This window comes from Camponotus vicinus, unplaced genomic scaffold, assembly GCF_025532165.1.
Source record: "Camponotus vicinus isolate PSW18456_S1 unplaced genomic scaffold, iyCamVici1.0 SCAF_1, whole genome shotgun sequence".
Classification (NCBI taxonomy): Eukaryota; Metazoa; Arthropoda; class Insecta; order Hymenoptera; family Formicidae; genus Camponotus; species Camponotus vicinus.
In genome coordinates this window covers 21,874,727-21,894,898 of record NW_028141945.1, presented here as the reverse complement: position 1 = coordinate 21,894,898, position 20,172 = coordinate 21,874,727, and the positions used below count along the sequence as shown (strand labels likewise).

General features: G+C 33.5%; 2 protein-coding genes and 1 long non-coding RNA gene across 13 annotated transcripts in view; all 3 read left to right on the top strand.

Moving 5' to 3' along the window:
• The first annotated feature begins 13 nt into the window (after positions 1 to 13).
• Positions 14 to 6,529, top strand: LOC145959535 (ornithine decarboxylase 1-like). 2 transcript variants are annotated; one of them, XM_083078483.1, is made up of 9 exons: positions 14 to 412; positions 2,830 to 3,003; positions 3,121 to 3,359; positions 3,446 to 3,522; positions 3,667 to 3,840; positions 4,029 to 4,368; positions 4,457 to 4,671; positions 4,759 to 4,967; positions 5,075 to 6,529. In XM_083078483.1, the coding sequence occupies exons 3-9, from the start codon at positions 3,173 to 3,175 to the stop codon at positions 5,289 to 5,291; spliced, it is 1,419 nt and encodes a 472-aa protein (XP_082934609.1). In that variant the 5' UTR covers positions 14 to 412; positions 2,830 to 3,003; positions 3,121 to 3,172; the 3' UTR covers positions 5,292 to 6,529. The 2 variants fall into 2 exon arrangements, with proteins under 2 accessions (XP_082934609.1, XP_082934611.1); XM_083078485.1 differs by lacking the exon at positions 14 to 412 and adding an exon at positions 2,024 to 2,262.
• A 1,716-nt stretch (positions 6,530 to 8,245) lies between these two features.
• Positions 8,246 to 11,129, top strand: LOC145959534 (uncharacterized). Its single transcript, XR_014435070.1, has 3 exons — positions 8,246 to 8,585; positions 8,672 to 8,876; positions 9,146 to 11,129. It is a non-coding gene; the product is annotated as an uncharacterized LOC145959534 (long non-coding RNA).
• Positions 11,130 to 11,732: 603 nt separating this feature from the next.
• Sona (sol narae metalloprotease) overlaps positions 11,733 to 20,172 on the top strand; it is a 47,101-nt gene continuing 38,661 nt past the window's right edge. Inside the window, exons 1-3 of one of the 10 annotated variants that reach the window (XM_083078467.1) lie at positions 11,733 to 11,964; positions 13,318 to 13,439; positions 13,887 to 14,349. The gene's annotated coding sequence lies outside the window, so the exon portion shown is untranslated. Of the gene's footprint in view, positions 11,965 to 12,469; positions 12,830 to 12,856; positions 13,130 to 13,317; positions 13,440 to 13,886; positions 14,350 to 20,172 lie in introns of those variants that run through there. The other 9 variants (XM_083078473.1, XM_083078477.1, XM_083078469.1 and 6 more) reach the window with 9 other exon arrangements.

Genomic DNA, 20,172 nt, shown 5'->3' with positions numbered 1-20,172 from the left:
TGGACCGTAGAGAATCCATATCGTCCCTTTCGCGATCGCGCACGGCTGGCGGCGAGGTGTGTTGGCGGTGTACGAAGTCGGCTCCGTGTCGTACGTTTGTTTCAACTCCCTTCTTATCTCGGAACGAAATCCTCCTGACGGTTACACGATTGAAATACACGATTTGACGACGACGTTACGATGCTCGCACGTGACGCGTAAACCGGGTTACGAACGGACGAAACGAATGTCCTTGCCCCGAAGCGAGGCCGCACGGAGTACCGAGAACTCGACGACAGGCACTGGTCGCCACGAACGACAACCCGTACCTCGTCGACCGATCTGACTGATTTTTGAGATCCAGTCACCGAAAACTTCCATCATTCCGTCAATAACCGTTAGCCGACCCGCAGGGTGGCGATCGTTCGATAAGGTACGTATCCGCGACTCCTCGTGGACAGAGAGTCGCACAATGCGGCTTTTTACGTATGCTGGGTGATATGGATCTATATATCTGTAACGTATATATCTCGTCCCCTATCAGCGGCGAGGTATGCTCAATCACGTGAAAATCGCATTTATTATAGACGATGATTCATGAACTCCTTACTTTGCATTCTTCGTTATCGAGGAAAAGAGAAGGAAAAAAAATGATTTTTCACTTGTACAATGATACCCAAATCGAGTTCTGTTGAGATCGCGTCAGTTTCTGTTTACTCCAGCTTTCAGTTCAAAGTTCACTGATACACAATTTTCCTGGTATAGTTTCTACAATCTCCTCAATATGTATCATTTTAGTGCAAAATGATGTTTTCCCCATTTCGCTTTTGATTATACGTCACACATGACAATTCATATTGTTGGCATATGTTATGCAATATATAAAGAGAGTACCTTCTAAAGTACAAATGTATCAAATACTTATCTTAAGACAAACTAACGTATATTAAACATAAAATAATTCCATGTACTTTTAGTACGTATAAAAAAAATATTCCTGTGAATTCTCTTCAACGCATGTTTTTTCCTCATTGATAAACTTGAAACATGCTATATAAATGATTTTAAAAATAAATTAATTTTATTGATTTACTTATTAACACTCATTGCCAGTTAAGATTTCTTGCCAACTCAGTGTTTATATTTTATGACAAGTTTTATATATATTTTTCCAGCCAATGCAAATGAAGTAAATCATAAAACCAATACTTTACAAGTACACATATACATGCATAAATTGTGATAAGATATGTTTTTGAAATCTTCTCGCGTGTGTCAGATTGCTTGTTTCAACATCAATGTCTGTAGAATGGCCAGTAGTTTTGTTTACCCATATCTTGCCTTGTACTAGCCTATTCAGACTGGTATTTCTTCTTCAAACCAGTAAAGCTATTGTTACGTTATATAAGAACTGTGCTTTGTAGTTTTGTTCAAGCTTATAAGCATTTAGAGAGATAAGGAATTTTATTAATTTTAATTTTCTAAACATATATAAAAGAATATGCAATATTTTGTTATATATTTTAATATCATTGAGCTATATCCATTCTTATTTTATGAGTATACATGTGGAAAAGAAACTTTTAACACATAAAAAGAAACATATTGTAATTTATTTCCAACATATTTTGAACTCATGTAAACTGTAAAAGGAATTTATGCATGTATTCTAAAATTATGCTACATGTTTTAAGATATTTATTTTATAGACAAGTATTGTATTTTTTGTATTGCATTTAGTCGAGTGTTTTTTTACTATTATGAAAATGTTACATCATTTGATATTTATATCAAATATTGACGTAGCACTGTGGATAGATAAATAATTAATCATAATTTAAATGTAATAGATAAACGTGGTATTTCCCAACCCTTCCAATGAAGTTTGACTCTTGATCTTGAGTGGATTTTATATTATCCTTCTGCTCTAAATTGGTTTTCATATATTTCTTAGTTGTCAGATAATTTTGTATAAGTAAAGCCTGCCTGATACTACTTATCTTCTTGATATAAGTAATGGTTGAACCAATTGCCAGTTCAGTATTGAGTCTCAATCCATTCGAGCTTCATTAATAAACAGAGCTTTTACTTATATTTTATTAAGTTAATTAATTAAGTTTTAAATCATTTTAAAAAATCCTTTTCTTTTATATTTCATTTTTATTTTGCACATATGGAACAAGTTGAAAAGGCTAAATTTTAAAATTATAAAAACTTTCAAACAGTTGTAAGCATAATTTTATGTACTGTGTCTATAAAAAAACGAGAATTACTTTCCTTCAGGTAAGATCAAATTTATGTTTCATTAAATTAATTTATTTTGATGTAAAATTATTCAAAATTAAAATATAACTGTAAAATGTAAATAACAAAGCAAACTGTAATGTATTTATTATACACATACACACATATATGCAAGGAAGCAAGCAAATTAAGTGGACAAATTAAAATAATGTAAAATGTCTTTATTTTTTATCATATTTAATTATTTATTATAATGAGTTTGCAGAAGAAATACCATATGTAATTTTCAATGCTTTGATAAAAAAAAAAGATAAGCAGATAAGATAAACGATTTTATGTCCAGTAGACTATACTAAATTATTTTAATGTATCATATGGTAATTTATGAATGCATTAATATTTAGATAATTCCCTCATATCCTATTAGTAACATAAATTTTAAATTTCTATCATTAAATTTCCATTATCATGGATTTTAAATTTCTATTATTGTGAAGTTTAAATTTCTATATATTTAGACATTTTTTATGTACAAATTAGTATTTTATAGTAAATAAACTTTATAACATTTAGCAAAAATTTATAAAAATTTCATTTTTTTTATAGGGTTCTATCTACAATAGACTGGTTGGCCAGTCTGCTGGTGGGTGCTTGAGTAACTGCGACAACTGGAAGTTGGCCCTGAATGCAGAGCCCCCGTGGCTTTGCTAGCACCCCCACAGTGATCTTGCTTTAATCCGCCTCCTCACGACTCACCCGACTAGCATTGACAGCTGCCTCGTATGTTTTTTGTTATTATTATTAAATTTATTAAAGCTTACAATATACAAAATATACAATATTAGCATCTATTCATCTGTATAATATAAAAACGTATATATTTGCTTAATTTTTCAGTTTGCTGCCTAGCACCTACAGAGTACTGATTAATTCATAAAACTCATTCAACATGAAGGTAACAAATCTAGACGAACGCATCCACGTATTGGATAGCGAGTCCAATGTTGCGACTGTTATCAAAAATATTGCATTGAGTGGTTTACAAGAAGAAGCTTTCTATGTATTGGATATAGGAGATATTGTGCAAAAACATCAAATCTGGAAAGAAAAATTGCCACGAGTTGAACCCTATTATGGTAAGTCATTTATATATTTATTTAGAATTTATAGTATAATATATATAACAAATTATTTTTTATTTATATAAATTTTTTAATTCCAGCTGTAAAATGTAACGATAATTTGATGGTAATCGAGGTATTAGCGGCCCTCGGTGTTGGTTTCGATTGCGCATCTAAGGTAAATATTAAGCTTCAAATGTACTTTTATTTTAGAAAGTAATAAATACATTTTTCTAAAGTGCATATTTTGTGTGTATCTGTACATATATACACACATATTTATTTATTTATTTTTATTTATACAAATCTTTATTTTATATAGAATGAAATAAATAAAGTATTAAGTGTTGGCGTGGATTCATCAAGAATTATCTTTGCTAATCCGGCTAAACCTGCTTCACATATTCGTCATGCTGCTGCAATGAGAGTGGATACTATGACAGTAGATAACGAAAATGAGTTGCATAAAATTAAAAAACTTTTCCCGACAGCTAAGGTAATTGTGTATAATAACTACATAAATATTTTTATGTATTTTCTCATTTCTAAATATAATCATGGTAACAATTTTATTTTTTCTAAGTAATATATTGTTTATTATATATATATATATATATATATATATATATATATATATTTTTTCCTTTTTTATACATATATTTTTATACATATATTTTTTTGCAGATTGTTATACGAATTCGTTGCGATGCGGAAACGGCCCAGTGTCCGCTTGGCATGAAATTTGGCTGTGATCCGATACACGAGGCTCCTAATCTTTTACGCCTTGCATACATGTTGGATCTTAACGTAGTCGGTTTTAGCTTTCACGTTGGTTCCGGATGTCAAGATCCACCCATATATCATTGTGCTATTCATCATTGCAAGATATTATTCGATATGGCTACCAATCTTGGTTTTAAACCATATCTTTTGGATCTTGGTGGTGGTTATCCAGGCGACAAAGGCACAAGCATTGACAAAATGGCTGAGATTATCAACAAAGCTCTCGATGAATATTTCAATAGTAAGTTTCTTTCTCTTTATTACTTAGTTACTGTGAATATATCCTATTTGACATTGTGCAACTTAATTAAAATTCTTTTGCATTTTAGCTGATGCTGTTCACGTGATTGCTGAACCGGGCCGTTTTTATGTCGCATCTGCGTTTACTTTGGCAACGAATATTCATAGCAAACGTTCTGTACGTAGAGATGAAAATTCTTCTACCACTGTTACACATAATATGTATTACATCAACGACGGTGTTTATGGATCCTTCAATTGTCTGCTGTACGATCATCAACATGTAACTCCCATCCCTCTGAAGGTAATATTATTTAGATAAAAGAAAATCTGAATATAATATTTTTTCCCGTTTTTTTTATTAATATCTAATCTTGATCTTTATCATTAGAATGGTTGCGGAAAAATGATTCCTTCAAGCATATGGGGACCGACGTGTGACGGATTGGATAAAGTTGTCGACAATATTATGTTGCATGATATGGAACTTGGCGATTGGATAATTTTTGAAAATATGGGTGCTTATACATTACCTGTTGCTTCTCCATTCAATGGATTTCCCATCCCTAAGGTTCACGTTGTTGCTGATGAAGATATTTGGTAAGAAAATTTGTTATTTGATATGAGTATTAACATTAATTTTTATCGTTTTTAATAATTTTATCTAAGAATTTAATAATTTTTTTTATCTCAATATTTGGGCTCAGGCTTTTGTTGAAAGATGTTCTACCTTTAACTGAAGATCACTTTGTTATTGGCAACACACCGGCTAACTTGCGAATTGGTCTGGATATTGGGGGAAATGATATCGATCCATGGAGGGATACTGATTCAACAATGGGATTGACATCACCTGAAATATTAACAGACACTTCAAATAATCCACACTTTATCTACGATTTTATTGAGCCGCCTTTAAATTAGCTTTATTATTTCAAAAATATTTTGGAGTATATATACATAGGCATTTCTCTCAAACAATGCATCTTTTTGCAGCTTTTGTTGTATCAAATAATTTTACTTTTTCTTTTTTTCTTATTTTCAACAAATGGTAAGTGTTTTGTACACAATTTGTTTTTAAACAACATAATTTTACATTATTTTGTTTGCTTTTTTCAAAATTTTTTCTCTAAAAAAATATTTATGGATAATTTCAAACGAAAATGTATTTAACTATTGTTAAAATGCTTGTAACGTGCAATTTATGCAGCTTTTTTCTCTCAGACAATGCTTTAAAATCACTTTCTTTTCTTGTTCTTATTAAAAATACATTTATTTTTTAGTAGTTAATAAGAAACTGCAGATTAAGTAGAGCATTAAAAATGATCCCTCTGATATTATTAACAAGGAATATTATGTAATATTCATGATTATCAATATTTCTCCTGTTGCATGATATATAAAATATCAGAATAGATAATTTAATTATATCTCTTTACATATGTAGCGCATATTATAACTTCTACATACATTCTAGATATAAGAATTGATATTTCAGAGAGAAAAACTGCTTATCAAAAATAAATTCTTCCAGTTTTTTTTACAAGCAATTAGTGCATTTAACATAGAGAGCCATAAATTTCGGCAAAAATTATATATATATATAGAGCTCTGATAACGAAAAATATCTCTTTCTATATTGCAAAAAAGTGGGGCGGCCGATATGTAATAATGATAAGCATGTTATAATTATTTTGTGTTTCTTAATATTTAAAATAAGAGAGAAAAATAATCTTATAAAAGCTTGGATCACTCGGGGCAAATTAATAAGTATTTTTTAAATTACATATTTTTTAATTCATATTTTAAGGTATTATAAAAAAAATCAAAAAAAGAATAGAGAGTCCATGAAAAATTGTGCAACATATGTATTATACAAGATGCACAAATGTATTCTCTAAAATTTAAAAAAAAAGATTCTAAAATTTACTTGCAACTAAGCGAGCAAACTCTGTAGGATTGCTAGGAACTAAACAGCATTGAGGCAGCTGTCACAAGAACCGAAAGCAATTAATTTTTTATTATTCTGATTATATATCTATTATATTATTATTATTATTCTTATTATTATTATTATTATTATTATTATTATTATTATTATTGTAATTATGATGAATTATAATCAATTAATAAATGTAATGAAATACTGTATCAATACAAAATTCCAGATATTATCTTCATTTCTAATAATCTGCTTGGTGTACCTAGATAAGTAAATGTATATAAGTAGATAATAAAAACAACATATATATAATATATAGAAGTAATATTCTTCATTTTTGTCGATGATCAAAAATATTCATTTACATCTTATAATGCATTTTTCCATATAACATTTACTATTGCTTACATTTTCTAATTTAGAGAAAAATTCAATTTTTTCGAATCTGTACGTTAAAGAATATTTTTCTCCTAACTTTATCGTAAATCTTGGGAAGTTAAATTCTGCTTCTATATTTTATTTATATGTTTATACATTTATCGTAATATATTTGGCGCATTATATTTTGTAACGAGCATAGATAATTTGAATAAATGATATAATTCTTTTCATGATTAATTTTGAAAGAAACAATGCAATTTATGGATATTTTATGGCGCAATCAACAAAAGTATATATGGCAATGATACAATATATGACCTTTCTATAATCTTATCGAAATGAGCTTATACTATATCATTTGTAATGTGTTTTTCAATTCGCCGTAAAGCCATATATGCGGTAAAAATGTAATAATATATGTATATTTCGCCCAAACAAATGTCTCTTTTTGTTTTTGTTCAGTGTTTGACAATAAGCTAAGGGATCAAATGATAAATTATCACATTAATTGTAAGGATAGGTAAAGAAATATCGACTTTGATTAAAGAGAATAATAATATTCGATAAATGATCAAGTCTTTTTGGATTGAAAGCTTAACAATCGAATATTATATCTTAATCGAATTGTTGATATTAACTTAATTTCATCTTAAAATTTATTTCTAGCACGTGGAACCTCTCCGAGGATTTATTTAAAATCATTTATTCTTGCGATAATGATCTAATTCTTTGATAATGACGATGTGAAAAAAAGACATTTATCTCGAGTATAACAGATTATAAGGATAAAGATATCATGCATATCTAATTCTCTCGATTACATTGCAGGTGGTTATACCGTTATCTTAAATACCATTATCATCGGGTTTTCAACATGTTATATTTAGAAATTATGTGAGTAATAAACAAGATAAAGATACTATCACGAAATATTATCAATATATCGAACTTTCAATCAAAAATATATAATCGCTTACTGCGATTGATTAATCGACTGATTTGTTATCACACAGCTCGAATCAAAGAGTGACAACAATTTGAAGAATTTCATTAGATAACAATTCTCTCTTCCTCTCTTATCTATTGCAGGCGAATTATTCTAAATTTTATTGCAAGAAAAGATTAGAAATCACTTATGCATTATTTATATCCCAACCATAATTTCTAAAATATTAAATTTACAGTAAAAATGTGGCTAATTTTTTTTCTCGTGCAATGTAAATGTCTAACGTCTTTATTGAGGTAGAGATTTATTTTTTCAAAATACGAGACGACTCTATGTCTATCTCGAAACCTCATCATTTCTTTAGTATATGAAAAGAATTTTTCATATTATAGTATTATTTATTTTTTACATTGTCTTTTTGACTAAATAATGTTTTGTAATTATTTTAATATTTTAATACAATGTATTTTATAATGTATTTTAATTAACGTATTTTTATTAATGTATTTTATATATATATTTTTTACATATATTTTTTATATATAAAACAATAATTTTTTTTTATATAAATCATATTTTTTTTGTTTCAGGAATATTTGAACTAATGGTAACTGCATGCGATATTACCAATGGTCGTTTATATCAAGATCTCCAATTATCTTTGGACTCGGTAGATAATCAAACAACTTTACCCAGAGAGAGAGAGAGTTTAAATAATTTCATCAATCATGGCGTAAACGCGACATAACCAGTCACGATTTCCGTTATGCATTGTGAAAGGCAGAGAGAGATTGCAGCTTTATTAGCAACGCGCGATCTAACCGGATGATTACACAACATCACTAATCTTTTTCTATATATAAAATTATTATTTACACGCGATCGTCACAATGGCCGATGCCTGTGCGCTGCATAATTTATGAAAGAAATTCAACAAGTTTTTCACAAGGTAATTTTTTCAATTTTGCGAATATTATTGTATCTTTGCAAATTATCAATTATCGTTATTTTGTTTAATTCGCTTAATCACTTCAGCAAATAATGACGTAACATGCAAAACCGATATGCCGGAGACGACAGTGAAATCTTTACGAAATTCTCGACTCGGTCGATCGATCTTGCGAGATCGAATTAGAAATTTGATTACGAAGCGATTGAGACAGAGGGATTGTATAAAATAGTTTCCGGGTTTTGTTACCGAAATTCACTGGCAGGACTAACGCAAATTGACGTAAAGATGGTATGTATGGGAAAAGAAATTGAGACAATTACAAGTTTTTAATAAAATTAAAAATTTTCAAGAAATACATTTAAATTTTACTCTCTTATCTAGAATAAGTCCTCAAAAAAAGGAAAAAAAATCACATTACACTTTGAAGTTTGATGAAATGTTGAATATTTAATTTAAGTATATTATTATTTATGTACATAATTGTGTTTAGAGATCAGTAGATTTAATTATTATTAAATTTTATCCGATTTTATGTTAATCATTCGACGATTTTGCAGAGAAAACGTCTCTTCCATTGACCGCGCGTGGACGTAGTCGGAGACGCGGTCAATCAGAATGAGAAACGGTAACAAGATCAACCAAATTACGTAAAAGCAATGAAAAGAAGAAGAGGAGAAGCACGAATATTTCTTTTTTATTTCATATCCAACATCATGAACGAGCCATACTTTCACTTTCGTAATTAACGCGGATGGCTGTGGAGCGCGCAATGGCTTATATACACGCGCTCCTAAGTCCTAAGATGTAGAAGGAGCGAAAAAAGGGATTGGAGAACACGCAGGAAGATTACGGATCCTTAATTGGAACATACTTGACGAGAGAATCGCCGCTGCTTCTATCAATGTCACGAAACAATGAGCCTCGGGACGGCCGAGTTACGTTTCCAACGCGCAACTCTCGTAACAGCAGCCTCAGGTATCCTATCGCCCGTTCTGTCTGGCTTGAATAACATATAATAATGGCTATGACGGTACATGGTCGATTTCACTTTTAACCGGACTTGTGCCAAGGAGCCGTCGCTGCTGTTGCTGCATCTCTTTCTCTGTCCTCCCACTCTATGTTTCATCTCTCTTTCTTTCTCGGTCCGGCGCGAATTCGCTTTGTCCTCGTCTCCGAGCGATCGATTCCATCGAGAAGCCTTATTACTGGGTCTCTTCGCGGATAAGAATTTTCCGCGTGCGAAGACGATTCCATCAACAGGGAATCAATATTAAAAATCTTTGCTGCATCGCTGTGCGAATTTACGTGACGCTCGAAGAATTTTCTTTGTTTTCATTCCGCATAAAGAAATAGTTGCGAAACATATTCGATATCTCGTTTGAACTGTGTATTCAGGACATGCGCATCACGTGTAAATGTTTTTGCATCGTAATTATAGATTATAAAGTTCGAAATTATATTTTCACCAAAATTAATTGAATGCATGAATTGTCATTTATTTCTACAAAGTATATTGACAAATATCACGATATTATTTTATCTAAAAAATTATATATACACGAGTAGATCATTTTTGTCTATAAAGCTTTAACAAGATACAATCGAAGAGAAAGAGGAGATAATAATAGCTTGCATAAAAGATCTTATCATTTATTTTAACATAATAAAAAGAAGGTGCATTTCATATCATGGTCTCTCATTACACATTATGCATCTCGAAAATGTATTCAAAAGTTATATAATATAATTTTTTAAGTTAAGTATGTTGCATTTCTTTGGTTTGTGTTAAACTTCTTGATAATATCGATAATATCGAGCTTGCCTAAGAGTGCGCGGTCGCGCAAAGTTCACATTGGGACGTAAACTCACGGTGGTCGCGCGGCGAGAGCGTGCAACAATTCGAGCACGGCGTCGAATTACAGGCGCATACACGGCGGGCAACGCGATATATAGGTTCGCGAAGTTAAGACACAGAAATTAGGAGCGAACCGTGTCCCCTTTCTCTTGCCAAGCCAAGCGTGATATAAAATACTTTCCCTCTCGCGCGAGACAGGACAAGAGCGGAGGGTCGAGCGCTCGAGAGAGGTGATACAGACGGAGAAAGACAGAGAGAGAGAAAGGCAAAGACGGAGAAGGATGCAGAAGAGCGCAGTGAGAAGGAGGTGGAATTGTGCCTTGCGAGAACGGAAAACCGGAAAACGATCACCGGGACTCGAAGTCCGTTACCACTCCTTCGTATCTCTTTTTTTCCTTTTATTTTTTTATCCATTTCTTCCTTCCCCGCTCCGACACCCCCGCCATTGTATGTGTTCGGGCTCGTAGAGTCATATCCAAGTCCCCGTTCGAGATTCTAAACCTCGACAGCTACGCGGACCTCTCGGCGCAACCGGTCACGCGAAGTTTAGACACACTTCCGGCTACGCGAGGCCTGCAATTTTGCGATCCTGCAATCCGTTTCCTCTCGCAGAAGGAAGATGCGCGTTATCACGCAACCAGAATATTGATTTTAAATGTTTGACACTATGAGTTTGTGTGCGAAATTTTTCAGGTGGTTTGGAAGATGAAGAAAATGACAAAGAAATGGACAAAAATTAATTCGTCTCATAATATTTCAAAACAAATGTAAAAATAATTCGACGAATCATTCTTTGACGCAAAAGATTACAGTATCTGTCAGGTAAAATTGGAAATCAAATTTTACAAGGACTATCTTGATACGTGGAAACGCTTTCTCAATAAAACTCATCGTCCTCCGTACTTATGCGACACGAAATCGAAAGGAAATCTTTCAATTCGAGATTATTAGCAATTTGCGCAACATTATAAGCAGCCACCCAGCCATGGATGAAATTCATGGATAAAAAATTCGCTAGAATGCGTACGAAAAACTGTCAATAATTAAAATTTCCACGAAGCCATTCGTTTCCGATGCATGTAAATTTTTTTTGCTAGGCTTAATAAATAACATTGATTATTTTTGTTTCGAGATATTGTAGGATTAAAGGATTATTTCTCTAAAAAAGAATTATATAAATGTTATATATCTTGACAACAAATATTTATATATAATTGTGTGCTTTTTTTTATTATATACGTAAAATTAATAAACATTTTTAATAATTTTACAGATATCTGTAACAAATATGTCTGGGACTGTATTTTGCTCTGTCAACAATTATATAATCGACAGTTACAATAAAAAAAAGTGTCCGTGTGTTTTGGAAACATCAAGCCGACGCATTTGAAATTTACCGGCGGAGCTATATCAATTATTGCGCAGTAGTTCACGTATCGTCTCCGACTGCGCATCTCTCGGTCGAGTCATCGATGAATTCAAAGGAGGCGCCATTTTACATCGAAGCGTCAAGAAGCGCAGGTATTTATAATTCAATCTACTTAAGGTTACGCACTTTTATTTCTCTTTTCAACGCGCCACTCTCTATTTTATTTGTAAAAATTACAATAATTATATCTATATCTATAGAAACATATTTAAAAAAAAATATACAATTGCAAACCTTTTTTTTTTTCAAACTAAAGGTTAAATGCGCGCCTCGTAATTAAGTGTATTTCTTGCTCGAATAAATTCTCGATCTAGATGGATCTGGATTCGAGATATAGAGTCCCTTTCCTCTTCGTAAAAAAAAAAAAAAAAGATTCTGCGCGCCTCATGTCAAACGGTGCCGACGCATCTCGTCGCAGGTATCTCTCTCTCTCTCTCTCTTTCTCTCTCTCTACCTCGGATGACGGCCTTCTCCCGCGCGTGCACGGCCGTGTAACGATCGCGATCGCGGTCCTTCCCCACGGTCCGTCGCGTTCGGGGTCCCCACTTCCTCCCGCGGACTCTTGGCCACCCGGCGACGTCGACGGCCACCGTCGTCCGCAGTTACACCGAGTCCGCTCGCGCACTCGCATTCAATTTCGAATCCGCGCGGTCGCGCGTGCACCTCACCACGCGTCGTCCATCCTTCCTCTCTTTCTCTCTCTCTCTCTCTCTTTCTCTCTTTCTCCCCCCTCCCTCCCCCCCCCCTCGTCGACCTGTCCGCCGGTGACGCGCCAGCGCCAGGGATTTCTCGCGAGGGATTTTCAAATCAGCCGCGCGCGTCATCGAGTGCAAGCGCACGTGTTCGTCTCCGTCCTTCGGCGAGGGTGTCATCGGACGAGGGGATATGCCCGTTATTGTCGGTCGCGTCGCGTACGAGTCGCTCGCATCGAAGGAAGAAGGAAACGACGTGTGATTGGTGCGTAAAGTACAGAGTTATCGGATCGAGTGAGATTGTAATCGGCGCGATTAAAGAGGTTCGAGTCGCGGTTTTTTCTCGCATCTGGCATTCTCGGTGGCACATCGATAATCGAAATTCATCGAAGTTTTCATGCCGCTTTCGGTCCTCGATTAGAGGGAAGTCTCCTTGCTTTCCCGGATTATCGTGTGTTCTAAGTGCTAGAAAGAAATAACGAAAGGGAAATAATTTTCCGGCTTCTTGTAGTGATGTAACATTATCGGAAATAAAAGGTTGGGTACCGTAAATATTCGTGCACGTGTGAGCAAGACATTTATTCTTCACGTCAAATTTGACGTATAATTTGTAGAGTAAAATTATATTTCTCTTTATATTTGTCGCGCGCTTATAATCAAAATATGAAAATTTTACTTTGAAAAATTATTAAATTGAATTATTGAAAATTATTAAATTGAATTATTGAAAATTATTAAATTAAATTGTTGCAGATATTTCTTGGATAATCGGTGGAAAAGTAACACGATAAAAAACAGCTGATGTACAAATGTAAAATCTATCTGGCCGAGAAAGACGGATCCCGCGGGAAAGAGCCATAGCATTCGGTGAATCTGTACGTATTTGGGATTGAACTTTCGATCTTCTTCCGATAATGAATGCGAGACGATCCTGCGCGACGGGAGCGGCAGAACGAACGACACATTCCTCTTCTCCGCATTTCGATGTAAAAGTCGCGGCGACTTTTATTTCTGGCCGATCGTCCGCGGTTTGCGTAACTGGGAAGACGAGTTTTTTTAAACGATCGTTCCTCTTTTTTTCTCCTTTTCCTCGCTTAATCGAGTTTTGTGTCTTTCGTCCATTCCCGTGCCATCCGATCGGAGAATAAAAAGCTCGATTTTCCCTGATTCTTTGCATTCTCATGTCGAGATACCTTCGATAAACACAAACACCTACGCACTCTTGATCAATTTTCGAGTCAATTTTCATCCTTTGCGCTTCGCATACTTTTATCCTTTTTTATTTTAATCGTATTTACATTCCTGTAATCCTGTTTCACTAGGGGAAACGACATCCGTGCGAGATTGCATCAAGTATGCCGATTTTCTAAGAATGCAAAGAGTCAAGTCTCGCGAAATTCAACAATCGTGAATCATAATCGGATCGACATAGACCATCGTACGAGGGGATAAACCATCTCTCTCTCTCTCTCTTCTGGCAGTGTGTTGGTGTGCAGTGATCATACGGAAATTGATGCATACGGAATCACGCGGAAGCGAGGAAACAGCTGCCGGAAATCTCACGCCGGAAGAAGAAGAGGCACGTAAAACGTCGATCTATCGTCGCGGGACCAAACGACGCCTGTGTGCGTCATACGTGCGGAAAGGAGAGCAGTTTTACGTTAGACGACTTTTCCGTTCGTCATCGCGATGATGCTGAGGACCTCGCCGGCGATGGAAACATGAGGACCGTGACAGATCGCTCATCCGATCGACGAAGCTTCGCTCCTACCGACTATAAATGACGTGAGTGCTCTCTTCTTCTTTTCACGACATGTAGGTCAATTCGTCATCTTCGAAGCTTGAAATGCAGGATGCACAATCGCAGAGCTCATTTCCAAATTGTCCTAGAAAAATGTATTTCGAAAAGTCATCATATATACACAGAGAAAAATGTATATTATTCAAGTAAATATTATTTATTTTAAGTATATCATAAGTTTGTATATCCGTAAATATATCACAAGTTCACCACAAGCGTTAAATTTAATTGAATATATTCTGAATTTTAGTAAGTGCAGTATTTTAATCAAGAATATTAAATCAAAACAAAAATTTGGGTTGCTTACTACAAAGAGTTGGCGTAAAGTAAGTTTGATTTTTCTTTGATACAACTTTACAATATTCTTGAAGAGAAAATAAATTCTTTCTTTGAGTACATGATAATGAGATTTTCTAACACTTGTGATGAGTATATTTTAAGACTATTATCAAGAATATATTCTTTGTTGAAGAAACCTATTACTTAAAAAAAGAAAAATAAACCGAGTAATCGCTTTTCTTGGCAGTAGAATGATATTTTTCTCTGTGTACGTTACTATAATAAGCGTCCTCTTTTTACTTCGAGTATATATTTAATACGATTTCGAAATGAATTCTTCGATCGACGATGGACGATTACTGAAATAAAATGCAAAATACCATTATTTATTTTGTTTTATCGCATTAATTGCATGAGTTGTTTATGTAAAGGATTCGTTTTTTAAATATTACAAAAAACTGTTTGATAAAACTAGCCAAAATATATTACGCCTAATTATAACTATAAATTTTTATACAAAAAAGATCGACTTTAATAGAATCAGTTTTATGCAAAAAATCTTAACGTCTATTGAGAATTTTAATTAGCAGATTTTAATTAGCAGTGTTTTCCCATGACTTCCATTTATTTTAAATCTAATTACACTTATTTAACCGTCAGTTGCCGAATTGCGAAAACTAAATTAACATCGCGATGATTATCATAGTCAATCTATACAAATTTTATTTAGATTAGACAGTATTTTTAATGGCATTGAGCATTTTATCATTGAGCCTGCCATGTCGCGATTTCCACATAATATTCGAATAAATCAATTATTGTAGACCACACAGTGCGTCTATGTAGCACACGCTTACATAATATCGCGCGCGAATAGTTTGAATAAATACTTAATTAAAAGTATCATGTGAAATTACGAGACTAAAGGAGCTAACAGATAGCATTCTTGGCGACGTTGCAAAACTATCGATGAGGAATGTAACGAAGAATGTCGCTTATCGCCTCCGCTCGTTCAGTCCTGCATTTTACGTAAAAAGGATATGGAAAGACGATTAGATTTATGATTATTTTTAGTTATTATTTATTACCGTAATTGCTAACAAAATTTCTGCAAAATGCTGCAAATTCTGATCTCTTCTCAATTATACACTCGTGTTTCAGCTCTTATCAATCGCGATTCATGAGCAATTGATCCTTAAATATAAATATTCTAAAATATTATTAATCGAACTGATTTTGTGATTTCTACTGGTTTGCCACGAAGAATCGAAAGTACCTGTACGTGCTTGATCGCGAAGCACGTGGACGGTCGCACGGAGCGCAGTTGTTTGCCAAACAATCGTGTGCTTCGAGCGATTCAGGCCTCGCGTTACAAGAAAGAGAGCACCTACCTTTTCCGTTGTTCGACTCATTTGTGCACGCGTAGCGTCGAAAGCGAGATTTAATCACTCTCGTTTCTTCTCACCACTCTCTGTCGGTCGAGAAACGAAGCGTCTCCTAACAAATCCTAACGAAGAACGTTGCGTGTCGTACTTATTCAGGAGGAAGCGGAATCTCTTTCATTTTCCCCGCGACCCAGATTAAATTTGCGTTTGTTATCATAATTTCGCATAATTTATACTTTCATCTTTTCTTTCGCTAATGTCAAAATTTAAATTATTAAAATAAACAATCAGAAATAATTTAAATTATTACAATTTAAATTATTTCTGATTGTTTACTTTAATTTGCGAGTGTCCCTCGCACATAGTTGCTAGTTATAGTTATATGAGCGACATAAATACGTAAGAGAGCGCGGATATAGGAAGAGAAATGCGGTTTAAGACGCACAGAATAAAACTTTCGTTTTCAATATTTACAATCTCCTCGATGCACGAACCGAAACCGGCATGGATCGATGTTGTATAACGTTATATGTTTATACGGCTTATACGCTCATTGCTGCCATTGACTGGAGAATTGCTAATTTAAACAAGCATCGTACTTCCGAGTATTAGAAAAATATCAAGCAATATCGAGAGAAAAAGAATTGAGGAATTTAAATGATCACGGAGATAATGAGGGAAACTACGTTTTTAGTAGCAATTTCAGTTGTCTACAATAATTATACTTTTCAAATAGTGCCGACTTTTTGTCATCTTGCCTTATTTATGATATCTGGTCGTACAACATTATCCAAACTCGCGTTACAAGTTTCGTATTGCAGTTAGTTCACAATCGTGGATCCATTAAAGTCTCAAAATTCGATATAATCGACGATAAAAACAAGATAATTTTTATTATTAGTATACTTGTTACATAATCGTATTTTACGTTTGAGACACACGTCAGTATTGTTTTTAATGGACGCGATTTTGTATAAAAACTAATTTTTTGAAATAAAAAAAACAACTACAGACATAGAGGGAAAAAAAAGATAATAAAAAAGAGAAAAAACAAAATAAAAATTCCGCGTTTTAATTAGCATGCATAATGCTTCTCATAAGTTTATATGTGCGATGCATATTAAAATCCATTTTCCATCTACTTCTATCTTTAAATATCCAATATAATTATTAAAAAATAAATTATACACTCATACATAAGTGTTTTAACTTAATTGACTTAAAATGATCGTACCGAGTTAATTCACTTTTGCATAACACTGTGCGATTATAGGTTGATATACGCGATGCTATATTGCGGAGGTTGCTTTCTGTTTCTTTGCTCTAACGGCTGATTTAATTTACTGCCGCTTTCACGTACAGGCAAAGCTGTTACTAATTGCGCGGAAATATTCAACGCGCCAAGTTTCCTTCCGCTCGGTGTGTCATTTCCTCGTATTGCGTCTCGCGGAATTTCTGAGGCTTCTGAAATCAAATTTTCGATACGTTATTATTCATCTAAAAGTCTCATTCTACGCTATTCTACAAAGGGGGAAGGGGAAGAGGGAGGGAGGCACTTTCACACCGGGGAGAAAAGCAGCGTTTCGATAAGTATTCGCGGTGAATAGTTCACATACGAAGTAGGACACGCAAGTATTGCGTCCATCCAAGTCTTCATTAATTCTTTGAAAAATTTCATACACAGTTTTTTTCCTCTTCGTCTTGACGTAAATCGATTTTATGCATTATTATAATAAAATAAAAAAAACTCATTTTTTATCATGATGTATTTTATTTAAATTTGAAAAATATATTATATTATATAATATATTATTGTAGAAATATATTAAAAATGTATTTTATATAATATATAAAAATATATTATAATATAAAAATATATCTTTCAAAATAAAAAAAATAAAAAATTTTAATAAAATACATCTTTTAAAAATATCTTACACAAATATATATTCGTATATAATGCAATTGATTAAACATGTCTACTCGAAAATAACATGCTCGCGCAAAAGAGTGAATGCGACAACTTTTTCGAAGAGAACACCTCAAATTGCAAAACGTTGCAGCGGAAAACCTTCTTAATTCGGCAACAATACATTGTCGAACAATCGCGGTTCGTCACCTATCACTCGATATCTCTCGAGATGGCGTGTCAATAATGGGAAAACTGCGCAAGCGATCCTGCCGATAATATGATAATAAAGATACGTGTGATGTATGAACGTTACGTCCGGGTTGGCAGTTATCTCCGAGACCGCCTGCAATTCCCTGACAAGTCGTTGTCGAGCACGTAAAGGACATCACCGACAATCATTGTTGGGTAATAAGTCCACTCGCGAGAAAAGGTTACGTTCGTGCGGTCGTCTAGATCTTTATGCTTCTGATTGAGGCACGTATAATCCAGGTGTTTTTTCTACGTCCTTCTTTATTGCCGCGTAAAGCATTTCACGTATATTTCATATATATAAAAAATGAAAGTTTTCTCTTAATCCTTTAAACAAGATTATTGCATCATATTGTAGTAAAATTTACACAGACAATGCGTATAACTTTCTGTTTTCTATTAAACAGAAAATCTATTTCTTTGTTTCTAAAAACCTAACTGTAAATTTATTCCGCATTTTTGTTTGTTGTAATAATTATGCAAAGAGGTATACACGTTGTAGATTTAATGTAAATAGAGAAGCATACATCTAGCATAAATAACGAGTTGAATTAATATTAACAATATGGTTTGATTAAAGATATTATTTTTATTGAAGAAAATTAATTTATAAACTGATAATTATACGAAAGATCTACGTATTTTTCTGAATAACAACCGTATTATTAATCGCATGTATTAATGCAATTTATTATTACATGCATAAAGCATGAATAAAGTACATTTCAAATCCGTGATGTGAGTGTAAACAAATTAAATCATAAATCGCTATTATAAATATTCTAATATGCATGAAGCCTTGAAAACGCTGATTATCATGTAATATAAGCAATATATCGGTACTATACGAGGACTATATTTATGATGCAAAAGAATAAGAAAGATTACGCGTTCCATATGATATATCGTAAATTGAAATCGCCGTTTTAACTACGATTGCCTCACTGTTCTCCATTACACAATGTTGCTCCATGGCACCCGCATCTTTGAATGGGGTTGAATACTCTGTGAAGTTTGCAATCTCGTAACTAGCTCTTCGTTTGCAGGTTAATAGCTTACATATTTCTGTGAGATAAATCTAACAATAAGAACAAATTTCTGAAAAGCGCAACATTATTTTTTATTCTTATTTTTAAAAAAAGTGTTTCAAATTTCCTTGATATCGACACTCATAGTTGGAGAATAATTATAATTTATTCTTAGACACAAAAGAAGGTGAGAATAATGGATAATGTAATGATTATAAATAAGAGAATCGCTAAAGGATTCAGGTGACTTTTGTCATCATCGTCGTTAATATTTTGGCTACTTGGAATTTTCGAAAATCTACAATTGAGAACGATTTGAGATTCTGTCAGTCCAGTATAATAAGGCGATGTAAGTGAAAATTAAAAACGCCATAGCTGGTGAATAGAAAATTACGACTCGTACAAGCTTGGCGCGGCCAGCTGGATCAGCTGTGCGCTCAGCTCGGTGCTGATCGTACGCTCGATGATTGCAAAAGTGAATCGGCGATTTCTTGAACGTCGAAAGTCCTTTCCCGCGAGACTGAATCGCGAACGTCGAATCGCGGCTCTCGCCATACTTCGTTTCGATCGACGTCGTTTTCCGTTAAAGAGAAAGAGAGAGATAGAGAATAGTGCCAGCACGACAATCGAGGTATTTCAAGAGTCACGGGCATTGACCCGTATCCGACTAATCCCATAACGCATTAGCATATTACAAATGATGATTAAAATTGACTAATCAACTTACACGCGCTCGTTATTATATTTAATATTTAATTAATTAAATAAATAAGGAAAACAGAAAGTGGTGAAATCGCGACATTGCTCTTGCTCAATTCTACTTAATTTAAAATTTATTTACTTCAGTTTAAATTTTAATTATTTAAATTAAGAAATGCAAATATTTTAATGTATTATGACGATAATTTTTTTACGTTCGTCTATTTTCAATAAAATCTTTTTTTCTGGATTTTA